The 12,642-nt window shown below is 40.2% G+C and overlaps 1 protein-coding gene across 1 annotated transcript; it reads right to left on the minus strand.

The window, feature by feature from the left end:
* Window positions 1-3,477: 3,477 nt before the first annotated feature.
* aipl1 (aryl hydrocarbon receptor interacting protein-like 1) lies at window positions 3,478-9,737 on the minus strand. Its single transcript, XM_082503323.1, has 6 exons — window positions 9,496-9,737; window positions 6,939-7,118; window positions 5,272-5,460; window positions 4,644-4,820; window positions 4,400-4,541; window positions 3,478-4,015 (listed from the first exon to the last, which is right to left on the minus strand). Exons 1-6 carry the CDS (start codon window positions 9,598-9,600, stop codon window positions 3,816-3,818), a joined length of 993 nt encoding a protein of 330 aa, XP_082359449.1. The 5' UTR covers window positions 9,601-9,737; the 3' UTR covers window positions 3,478-3,815.
* Window positions 9,738-12,642: the final 2,905 nt, after the last annotated feature.

The following is a 12,642-nucleotide window of genomic DNA, read 5'->3' on the forward strand; positions in this document are numbered from 1 at the left end:
ATAGTCTTTGGCGCCAAAGAAAAACGATTACAGGTCACCAGAGAACTTCAATCTATACATCTAAAAACCACAAACCAGGCGAGAAATCTGGGTGTAGTGATGGATGCAGACCTAAACTTAGAAAAACACATTAAGACAATAACAAAATCAGCTTACTATCACCTCAAGAATATTTCAAGGATAAAAGATCTGATGTCTCAACAGGACCTGGAAAAACTAGTCCATGCATTCATTTTTAGTAGGCTTGATTACTGTAACAGCATCTTTACAGGTCTACCTAAAAAATCAGTCAGACAACTACAGCTCATTCAGAACTCTGCTGCTCGAGTCCTCACTAAGACCAAAAAAGTGGACCACATCAGTCCAGCTCTGAGGTCTTTACACTGGCTACCTGTCCGTCAGAGGATAGACTTTAAAGTTCTGATGCTGGTCTATAAAGCTCTGAATGGTTTAGGACCAAAATACATCAGTGACCTGCTGACCCAGTATGAACCTTCCAGATCCCTCAGGTCATCTGGATCCGGTCTTTTATCAGTTCCCAGAGTCAGAACCAGACACGGAGAAGCTGCATTCAGCTTTTATGCTCCTTATATCTGGAACAAACTCCCAGAAAGCCTCAGATCAGCTGAAACACTCAGTTTATTTAAATCCAGGTTGAAGACTCACCTATTCTCAGCTGCATTTGAATAAAGCACCAAATCCACACTTTTAAGCTTAAATTTCAAAACTTACACTAACTACTGATCTTATCTATTTCTAATTTTATCTGTTTTGGTTTTATATACTGTTTTGTTTGTTTGTTAAGCTTAAATTTTAAAACTTACATTAACTACTGATTTCATCTACTGTTCTGATTTTATCTGTTTTGATTTTATATACTGTTTTGTTTGTTTGTTTGTTTGTTTGTTTGTTTGTTTGTTTGTTAAGTGGGTTTAGAGCTCTGGGTAGCTCCCCAGCTGGGTCTAGACTGGGTCTAGAGAGTATTTTAAATTCAGGGAATTTAAAATAGAAAGTAGCTCGTCCACAGAAGGACTGGTAGCTCCCCTTACGATAAGGGTTCAGATCGCGCGAACAGGTGTGAAATGTGTGTGTTTAGTTAGTTAGTTTGTTTGCTTGTTTTAATTAATTTTAAATCATGCTTTTTATTTGTTTTTGTTTCTAATGTCTCTGTAAAGCACTTTGAATCACCTTGTTGTTGAATTGTGCTATACAAATAAATTTGCCTTGCCTTGCCTTGCCTAGTGTGTTTGTGATCACTGCCATGCTGAGAAATAAAGCTGTCATCAATCACACGCTTAGATAGCATTGCATGTTGAATCAAAAGTCTGAGAATACCAATTCTGACAAGATCACCAACACCACTGGTCAAAGGCTGTTCACGTTCACTGTTGTACCTCTCTCATTAAAGAGAGGCCCTGAAGGGCCAGATGCATCTCTCAGGTCCTGTGTTGGATGTTTGCTGGATTTTTTCCTACTTCTTAACAGTTTGTGTGTTTTTGTGAGCACTTGCTAGTAACACATTGCCTAAAGATAATATTTGAAATGGATTCTTTGATAAGTTGTCTGGTAAGTGTCAACACTGATTCATTGGTTGAGTTCGAATGACTCATCATTAAGTGACTTAACAAACAAGCAAGACCATTTCAAAAAAGTCTGGCTAAAGACTTTTGCACAGATCTGTGTAACTCATGATAAATTATAATGGGCCATACTAATGTCCTTTGGCACAACCCCAAACTCATGAACACATGCCTTTACCAAGTTACTGCAACATAAGTATAAAAAATAAGAGACAACAACTTTTTTGGATACGTTAGCTACACAGTACGAAACAGCCTACGTTCTAAAATAAAGTAAAATAAATACAAAAATCTCAGAAATCATGCTTTCATGTACTTCTCCTATAATGTGACATTCGCAGCGTTTTATTTTGCCTACATGATCGCTGTACTTCCGCCGTGTAACTAGCTCTCTGTGGCTAACTTGGCGCATTGCACTGTTGAAAGCGGGCGAAGCAGGGCTGTCGAGCCCCCTCCCTTCTACCTCCTTCCACTCCTCCTCCTCCCTTCCCTGCCCCGCTCCCAACATCAGCACCAGCGCTTTATGGACGAGAGCCAATGGCGAGTTGTGCTGCTATGCAGAATTTGCTGTTGTGGCATGTTTGGGCAGCAGTTCAGTGACACAATTCACCATAAATCAAATCTTTATAAATCAAAGTTTGCGAACAGATTTAGATACATATATTATTTATTTATTTGGAAAATACGTTGTTAGATGTGTGAAGAGGATCCTCTTGAGATAGACAGCATCCGGTTTCTAATGGGCTCTCTATTAAACCACCATGTTATTCTACTTGTTTACTTGCGTTAAACCAGGCAAACCTCCCGAAAAACAAATGCATAAAGGGGGTGATAATGGCCTGTGTTGAATGTCATGTGTGTGTGTGTGTGTGTGTGTGTGTGTGTGTGTGTTTCTTAATACATTTCTATTGATTTTCATCATCATTTGATGGTGCATTAGCATTCAGCGGTGACCTGTTATAGGGATGCTGGGTGGAAAGCACTGATAAACGGGGATTCCCTGAATTAAACCCAGCTCTCAGTATGATGTCATGCTATTGAGCTAGTATATTATCTCAGTGTACACGCAGAGGCACGTCTGCTTTCAGTGTATTTTCTTCTTAAAGCATTTACTTAAAATCAGTTGTGTCGTTCACGAGTGTTTCTCTCCTATTCAGTTTATGTTCAGCTTACAGCACATTTGTAAATATATGAAGGGACTAAGGAGTAGTTTTCAGTGCCCACACTCCTGTGACAGATGTGAATGCTGCTGAGACAGAGTAATTTTCCCATCAGGGATCAGGTTGCTGCAGAGGTATAGCTACAGTTAGAGCTCCATCTTGTGGACGTTCAGCGTTTCTGCAAGACTAAGAAAGTAATTTCTCAGTTTTTGACAGGACGACTTGATAATATTTAAAATTTTCCACAACATTCACACAACTCAGGTCATTGCCTCTTAGTTAAATTACTGGCACATTCATAATGAGCATCTGGTCCCGAATCGAGTCAGTTAATGGAAAAATAAGTTCGATGAGTCAACAACGTCGCAAACCGGAACAGTAGTTTTAAAAATATTTTAATTTGTGGAAAATAAATGTACTCCCTTTCTTTGTGGCCTTTAAAAACTAAGATAACCACAACCGTGTCTCCATAGTATAGAGCAAATGCCAAGTTATTATAACCAGCAAATGGTTGGAATATAAATGACAGGAAAATGGTTAAAAAACAACCAGGTTAGTCCAAAGGTCACAAATTATAACCAAAGTTTTTCCGTTTTGCTGGAAGATGTCTCTTCCTTCCCAGGCTTTATGCTAAATGGCTTCTGGCTTCAGGGATATACAGTTTGGTCCACAAGGTTTTGTAATTTTGTACACCAACACAATGGAGTTTAAATCAAATAATCAAGATATGACTAAAGTACAGACTTTCAGACTTTAATCTGACTTATAGCATTTGGGTACATATTTTGGCCATGCTTAATAATGGAGTCAAAATACAAACAAATATTAATTACAATTTAATCATAATGCACATCCACAACATATAAACCACAATAAGTCAGGTTTTAACAGTGAAAAGTTCTTCGTTTCATTTTTACACACGTTGTCAGCTATAATTTGGAGTTTGATACAACCTTGCAGTTTATAAGATGGATCATTTTATCAGATACTCTCATGTAGGTGAGTATCCTGTGCAGAGGTTTGATATTTAACAGCTGAATTCTTCTTTAGTCGATCAGCTCTCAGTCTCATCAGGTCAAAACATGCCTTTGTATTTGAGCTTGTCTTCTTTGTTCTTATCTTCCATACGCATGTTAAGTATGGCCAGTTCCTTCTTAACAGCCTTTTTCATGCCCGGGTTCAGGTCCAGCACCCTGCTGAAATCCTGCCGGGCCTCCGCCTCGTTCCACACCTCCACGTGGGCCTTCCCTCGCAGGTAGTAGGCCTTAACTATGCCTGCAGGACAAATATAAGCTTGTTTGTTTATGCATTTGCAAGCAGGCAGTCATGCGATAGAAATATGCAGCTCTGCAGTGAGAGAAGACATAACTGACATAACCGTTTAGGTCTATGAATGATAAAAACACGCACAGGCACCAGGATCAGACTTTAACGGGACTATGCAACCTGCAATTACAAGCGTCATAAAAAAATTCACACGCTCATTCTCACAGTATGAAAACATGCCCGGCATATAAAAAAGCCTGAATAAACTGTAAACCATGTGACAGTCTTTCACAACTGGCTGGAAAGTGTGATAATACTCTTGGCAGAGAATTCTCCCCCTGCTTTAAGATCCCTCGCTTGCTCGAGTTAAAAAGCTTGTGATGAGTGACAAACCTGGGTGCTGATTGATAATGTCGGTTGTGTGCTCAATGACCTCGTAGTACTCCTCCATGCGGAGCAAACATTGGCAGTAGTTAAGTGTTAAAGTGTTGGCCATCTTCTCCAGCTTCATCCATGGGACATCCCATGCTTTCTCCTGATATGGGAGGAAGAGGTTCAAAGTCATGCCTATATATAATGGCAAATCAGTGCTTTGTAAAGGAATTTCTGCCTTGGATCAATTTTTTCAAGTATTAACCTTGGTCTGAACATTTTTAATGCAGATGATGGCCTCCTTGTATTTCTGTGTGGCTTCTTGGTAACGTCCCTGTTTGTAGAGTTTGTTTCCCTGGCCGTGCAGCACAGGAACGGCCTTCAGCCTCTCCTCATCACTCAGAGCCCACGTCTCCCTGTCGTACTCTCTGGGCTGCTGCACCTGTCAGCCACACATGCACATACACGGACTTCAGTTTTCCATCAATTATACTACAGAGCCGGGATGTCAAACATAAGGCCTGAGGGCCAAAATAGACCTGGCAAAGGCTCCAATCCCGGCTACCAGAACTTGTTCCCTAATTTTAAATATTTATTTCTCACAACTCACAAGAGTCATACTGACAGATTTCTTTCATTTACTACAGCAGTGTTTCTTTGTTATGCAGAAAAACTGAGATATACTTTGAAATCTTTTTCTAATACTCAGACATCTCAGGGATTAAGTGTGAAATGAAACTTCTTTATACTGACAGCCCATTTATGATTAAAGTGTACAGTGAGTTTGACATCCCCGTCTAGATATGCTAAACCCTTTTAATGCAAATATATTCCTAATTTAAAAAGCATTTATTTTGTAGGCGAGCTTGCAGGTTGTCTTTCTTCTTTCTCACCTTGAGCAGCTCCAGGACGAAGTAGAGCGGCTTCGGTTCCTTCATCAGCTCATCCAGGTCTTCATAGCCAAGGCTGTGGTAGGCAAACATGTTGGCCATGCCGCATGTATGGATGTGCCAGTCGACTGGGTCTTTGCCCTCAGCGATGCGTCGCATGCTTTTGGACACCAGTGGATAGACACCAGTGTGCTGGAAAGGAGGATCACAAGGTGATACAAGACTTAAAGTGACTGAGGTGGATCACGAAACAGTCCATGACTTTTAGTCTGTGCCTCATGAGTTTGGTGTCTTTGAAATGGCTGTCTGTTAAATATTTATATGTTTTATGGCGATATGGCATCACTCAGCAACTAAAAAAAACACTGTTATCGTGCTGACTGAACATTGCTCATTCATTACATAATTTACACCAAATGAACAGGTTTAAAGATGCTTAGAAGCTGAACTGTGATCACACTGATATTAATTGTGACACTATTAATTCTGCTCTAATAATCCAGCACAGAGATATAATTTTATTGCTTGAAAAGTAACAGGACAACCCTTTGCAACATTCCATACATATTACTTTTAATTGTTTCCCTATTGATCTGTCCAGGGTGTGCCCCGCCTCTCGCCCTGTGGTAGCTGGAATGAGCTCCAGGATGTTTGCCTATTTAATGTGTGTTTCTGTTTTAAATCTTGCCTGTTTTAAGCTGACACTTAAACACAAAGAATTTCATTATGTGACTGCATAATTACAATAAAGAATCTTGAAGCTTTGCACTAAACATTTTACATTGAGTTACTCAGCATTCCCTGGAGCTTGTTTTCTTAACAAGTTATGTTTGCCCTCTGCTGGGTGAAGAGTGGCAGCGCACGACACAGCCAGTGGAGCAGGCTATGTCGTGCAGACGTGTTGTTCGGAGTGAATAAAAGCTCTAAGCCCCATCAAATCTAATCAGAGTGGAGGGGAGTCAGTAGTGCTGATTCAGCAGGAGTCAGAGCCGATTAGGGAAAAGTGAGGCTGCTGCGGATTAATGACAGTATGCCTCGATCCATCTGTCTCTTACACACACACACACACACACACACACACACACACACACACACACACACACACACACACACACGCTAGCATAAAAAGTTAAAAAGTTATGGATTACATAACATGTGACAACATATTCTGAGGTAGCATGTCTATATTATAAAGCCTGTTGCAGGGATCGATCTGTTTATCTGTTAGTTTTTATCTGTCTTTGTTTATCTGTATGAGATGACAATTATTCATAAAAACAATCATATATTCAGTGAATTAAAAGTAAAACTTTAGCCGGTACCCGACTTGTTATTATTGCTGCATGAATGTTTGTTTAAAACCACAAAATGATGATTTAGTTTTTCTTCTAACCCAAAAGTTATGAAGACTTGTGTGTCCCATATATACCTTAACCTTCAACCTCTATATCTGGAACACATCTCATCCTGTGTTAGTTTGTTTCCTTGTTATTTAAAGCATTGTTTATAACTCACACATCTGCAGCATGATGTCATTCTGTCTGCACGGACACACTTTTCAGACTAAGTTTGGATCAACAGGATGTAATCCACTTTGAGTTAGACGAGTGAGAAAATTAGGGAGCGTGCAATCAAATAAATACAAAACCAAAGCTTTTATTAGCACTTACAACGGTGTCACACCAGAACTCCGCCACTTCACCGATCCTCATAGAGGACAACAGGGTCTCCCAGATGTCCAGCTTAAACATGTTGCCAATCACTATCTCCATGGGTGTTCCAACCGCTTTGCTGTCATCTATCACCGTGCGCTCGTCGTCACACAGCTGCGTGCGGAAGTGGAAGGTCACCTGGATAAATAGTAAGGAGAAAAAGGCCCATGCTGTGTGAATCTGCTACATACAGTAGAGTCGCCTGTTATTTTTTCATATTTGCTAGGAAAATAGGAAATAGTTAAGTGTTTTATTGAAAACGTAATGGAAAAACACAATATAGACAAAAATGAAACCACTGTCAATCAAATGCTTTCCTGATGGTGCTGCATGATGGATCAAAATCTGCCTGAACTCATCTGCATTCATAATTTCACCAATTTTAACAAGATCCCCAACACCCTTAAACCACTAAAGAGCCTCTGTGTTCTCCTGAGCTGAACCAAAAATGTCAAATTTGAATTCATCACTCCATCAAACCTGTTGGACCTGATTTTCAGTCCAGTTCTTGTGCAGTTTTGCACCCCTCAGCCTTTTCCCCACCTCTTTCCTTTCTATAAGAATAGCTTATTAACAGCCACCCTTCCACTGATTTCAGATGAGGCTTCAGATTTTCTCCTATTCTTAAAGACTGTTTATGTTATCCGGTGTCTTTAAAGTCTTTCAGGGACACATTGTATACCACGAGGAGATATACCAAGTTTTCAGCTAACAGCTCTTTGGCAATCACCTGTTGGTGCAAAAATAAAATTTTATGTCTGTCAAACTGTGTTATCTTTGGCATTTTCCATAGATTCAACAAAAGAAATGGGAACAAATCATTTGCTTTTGCATCCGGCTGCTGGTAAAAAAGTGCCTAAAGACACAATTTAAAATAGTCTCTTTGCTACGTTGACTGTTGTGTGTAGCCACAACACTGGTTGATCTCTTGACTTAGGTGCCTTTTTATATGATGAGGACTGGGCTGAAAATGTAAAAGCAGCCGATGTCCAAAGGAACAGTTTTAAAAGAGCTTCAGAAAGCTTCAAGACCACTTTAAAAATGACAAAAAAGTCTGACTCCTTGGAAGCAAAAGATAAAGAAATTAAGGTTGACTCAAGATTTGCGACAGACTGGCGACCTGTCCAGGGTGTACCCCGCCTTTCGCCCTATGACAGCTGGGATAGGCTCCAGCGCCCCCCGCGACCCTGAAAAGGATAAGCGGAAGCGAATGGATGGATCAAGATTTTTACACAGTACTCTACAGAATGGACAAACTGGAGAAAATGATGGCAGTACCTCCCCAAACAGGTTAGTTTACATAACATAGCGATAGCATGAGTGTAAATACCAGAAGAATAAAGTGGAAGAGGAAGTGCAAACGTATTCAAACCTCAGTGATGGGAAAAGATATTATGGTGAAATATGGGTCTGAATAACAGTGAAATTTGAGCATCTCAGCAAAAATGTTACGTCACGAGCTTCACACAGCTCAGTTACTCAACAAAGGAGACAGACAGGAGGAAGGTCACACATGCCAAGGTTGTCTGGTTCTGTAATATCCAAGGAATGGAAACCTTTTAAAAGAACTGTGTGCAAGCTGTAGTAACAAAGAAAAACCAGTTCTTTAATGCGCAGCACCAGTAAAATTCATCAATGAGTTCATGACCCTTGTGAAAGGCTTCAGTGGCACATGAGAAACGAGTAGTAAACATTATTAGGAAAACACAAGAACAGGGTATGAGACAGTCAGTTAGCCTCGATCAGTAGTGACACATAATGTAACTGAGATAAGGAGAACTTCATACGTCTTTAACGTCCAAGCCATTTTTTCAAATTCAGTTCTCATTTGAAGAATGTTCTTATAATTTATATTGTCATAAAATAAAATTAAAATCTCATTAAAATGTTATAAACCGCTACATCTTCTATCGACCTCTACTGGCAATAACTTGGGAACTACAGTAACTTGAGCATGCTCATCCCTCTTTGCCCCTCCTGCGGCAAATTATTAAATAATAAGCACACAGTATGGAGATAAAATCCACAAATATTTAAAAAGCTAAATACTTCTGTACTCTGTTGTTCAACTTTCTGAACTGTGTTCCTTTATTGTTAATTTTGTGTATATTAAAATACTACTTCAAGGAAGTGCAACACACAGTTAGCTCCTGAGCTCATTGTGCAGACAGTCATTCTGTTCCTTTGTAATTAAAAAAAGGTACATCTGCTCTGCTTAAAATCAAAATTAGCCACAGACAACAGTGTTATAACACAGAGTCGCTGCCTTTCTTCTTCTGCATGGTCTTGTGATGCTGATGACATTATGATAATTAAGTGCACATATTAAAACTGCAGTTTTAGTATGAGTTATATTTCTCGCTTTGTGAGTTATAGTTTTAATTTAACCTATCACATGAAAAATGGTCAAATACGATTAATTTTGGGCTCCGGAGACAATATGAAGTCAAATGTTTTTTTATGCCTATCCGTGGTAGAATAATCCAAAAGTTTAAATGAAGTCGGCCTACAGTACCTTCACTCCTGTGACAAACTTTGGAATGTCTCCACTCCCTCCATGCAGGATGGTTTTCTTAATTCCTTCTGATCCCAGCAGGAGTGCGTCTTTCATATCCGACATCTTTACCTCACCTTAAATTACAAAGCATATATCTCACACAGAGGTTTGTGTCTGTGTTGTGATGGGTACAATATATGTAAAAGCTTGTTGATGATTTGGCGGTATCGATTGTGGTGGATTAGTTTAGGCAGAGATAATGAGATTAGAAACTTCTCCTCCTCTCCTTATGTCCCATCATCCCTCTGTAGCACTCATCCCCAGCACTTTCTCTAAACACAAAGAGGACGATAACAAATGAAACAACAATCCAGGACTAGATTTAATTGGGATGGATTTAAGTTTCTTTAGATTTAATGTCAACATTTGCCTGGATGAAAAGTCCTAATGTGCATGTTTGTGTGTGTGTTTGTGCTAGAGATAAAACATGAAAAGAAAACTCTGTACAGGTCTACAAGAGCAAAACTGGAATGGTTTCCATTCCAGAGGAAATTTCCAGGATTTATGTGGATGTGGTGATCCAAACAATGCAGAGAATACTGAGAAATGGTGGAGCAGACAATTACTCTATGGACTCCTTGACCTTGTCTATGAAACATCTGTCTCCCATCTGTGCAGTGCCTGTGTGCATGTGTGCGGGTGTGTTATCCAAGTGCCCCGTACTGTTTGCTAACAAAGTCTGCAAGCAGTTTGAGGGGGCAATTATTCCCAAGCATTACCCAGTGTTAATGTCTTATTCCATACTAATGGCACACATAGAAAACCCAATAACTGCACCTTGGCAACGCTCACAATTGTGTAACTTTATAGGCTTGTGTTTCCTCTGTGCAACAACATGGAAAAGTTAGTGTTTCGCATTGAATTATCAAGCGAGACAGCTGTCTAATCTCTGTTCAAATAAGACCTCTATATCCCTGGAAAATGCTGCAACCTTCTATCAGGTTTGCCTTTTCCCCCCACTGATGTGACAAACAGGATTGGGCAATAGTTCGGTATGTACTTGGCAGCTGCTCAAGGTAAAGGCAGAGTTCACCCCCTCTTGTGGAAGAGCTGGGCAGTGCAGCAGGAGTTTGCCTGCTTCTAGATCGTATTGCCTCTGATTTGAAAGTAAAGCTCTTAGAGGGAATCACGTGTAAAGCTGGCCTTTACAAACAAACTATTTACACAGTCTTGTGGCACAGAGGTGCTTATGTTAACTAAAACCTTCACAAACACATTTAAATGCCAGTTACAAAAAAATAAATAAATAAATTTCTCCTTCTTCTACATTCTCCCTGCCCTGTCTTCTCTCCTTTTCGAAAGTGAAATGCTGAAAATGCAACATGGGTACATGGCAGAGTGCCTCCCTCGGATGGCAGATTTGTGTTGCTATAGTTACAGCCTTTTGCATCATCATATCTCTGAGTTTAGAGGAACAATCTATCGCTAGAGTCCTATAATTACTCATAAACCTGATAGCATGTCCCAAGAAAGGTTTCAGATTTAAAGTCATGTGTATCACCATTTCTGGTCATTTCTTAAATAAAAAAAAAACAAAAAACAACAACAACAAAAAACATCTGACCTGCTGGAGAGGTAATACTATCACAGCAGTTTCTGTTATAACCGCTTTGTGTCAGAGTGACTCATATTTCTTGCGTCACAACGCCTACACCTTGTTCTATTGCTCTGCCTATGGTCCATTTGTGTGTGTGTGTGTGTGTATGTGTGTGCGTGCAAGCACGTCAGAATTTTCTGCATGTACATTGTAGCGTGGGAAATTGAATGCGCCACTTTGATGAACCACATGCTTGCATAGCTTTGAGAATGGGTTCATCTACAAGTAGTCCTTCCAACAGGCAGCACAACCCAGTCTCTGCCATATTTGGGGCGATCGTGGCTCAAGAGTTGGGAGTTCGCCTTGTAATCGGAAGGTTGCCAGTTCGAGCCCCGGCTTGGACAGTCTCGGTCGTTGTGTCCTTGGGCAAGACACTTCACCCGTTGCCTACTGGTGGTGGTCAGAGGGCCCGGTGGCGCCAGTGTCCGGCAGCCTCGCCTCTGTCAGTGCGCCCCAGGGCAGCTGTGGCTACAATGTAGCTTGCCATCACCAGTGTGTGAATGTGTGCGTGAATGGGTGGATGACTGGATGTGTAAAGCGCTTTGGGGTCCTTAGGGACTAGTAAAGTGCTATATAAATACAGGCCATTTACCATTTACCATATTTGGATTCTTCTGGAAACTAATTGGTGATGCAGTAGTTCCACCTTAAGTAAGTAATACTCTATTTCTGGAAAGCACAGTCATGGATTTCCTGGGGTGGAGCTGTTCACTTTGTAAAAAGCCTTTCATTCATATACATAACACACGTGGTAGGACTTCCTCCATGACGCACACTATATACGCACATAGAATAATGTTTATGGATGTGTACACCATTTGTGCTTCTGCTGCTGCTGGGAACAAAGCACAAAGAGTAAACAGGAGACAGACGAGCGATAGCTCGATTACCCTTTCTTTCTCTTTGAGATTGACACTTAGAGCTCATCAGGCAGATGCAAAAGGAGGAGGAACAGACACTGAGGGGAGGTTTGGAGCCAGCACACAAGAGCAGGAGACATCAAACACATGCATGCACATACACATATGTTTTATAGAATGGTCACTTTGAAAGTGCACCGAAGTGCTGAAACACAGAACAAAAAGAAAGGGTTTAAATAAAAAATAAAACACAAAGTGAGTAAAAATAAAACCAAATGACACCCAGTGTAAGGAAGTGTAAGGAAGCAAATATGGGGGACATGAGGGCTTGTTTGTATGTGCCAATTAACAGCCATGCCTCTGGGTTTTGGATCTAGTTAAAGTTGACTATGTAAGCAATGACACCTGGACAACTGTTACAAAAAATGAAGTCGAGATGAAACTGAGGAATGGATTACCATCTGAAAGTCTCTGAAGCTCAGAAATGGCTTTACTTTTGCAGGTAGCTGAAAAAAGCTAACTTTAACGAGAGCATTTATGTATTTATTTACGTGTTTATTTTAAAAAATATAAATCCTCAAAAGGCAGAGATTGTGGAGGTTAGGAGTTCCAGTCACAATGATTAACAAAATTATGTGTTAACATCAT

This window comes from Aulonocara stuartgranti (assembly GCF_965226115.1).
Source record: "Aulonocara stuartgranti genome assembly, chromosome: 14".
Classification (NCBI taxonomy): Eukaryota; Metazoa; Chordata; class Actinopteri; order Cichliformes; family Cichlidae; genus Aulonocara; species Aulonocara stuartgranti.

What these genes read in the sequence shown, in the direction of transcription:
- aipl1 (XM_082503323.1), bottom strand. Translation starts at nt 9,600, where the DNA reads ATGTCGGATATGAAAGACGCACTCCTGCTGGGATCAGAAGGAATTAAG. An exon ending in AGTTCTGGTGTGACACCGTT is followed by an intron (nt 5,461 to 6,938) that starts GTAAGTGCTAAT and finishes CCTCCTTTCCAG; the next exon opens with CACACTGGTGTCTATCCACT. An exon ending in TTAAAAATGTTCAGACCAAG is followed by an intron (nt 4,542 to 4,643) that starts GTTAATACTTGA and finishes CTCCCATATCAG; the next exon opens with GAGAAAGCATGGGATGTCCC.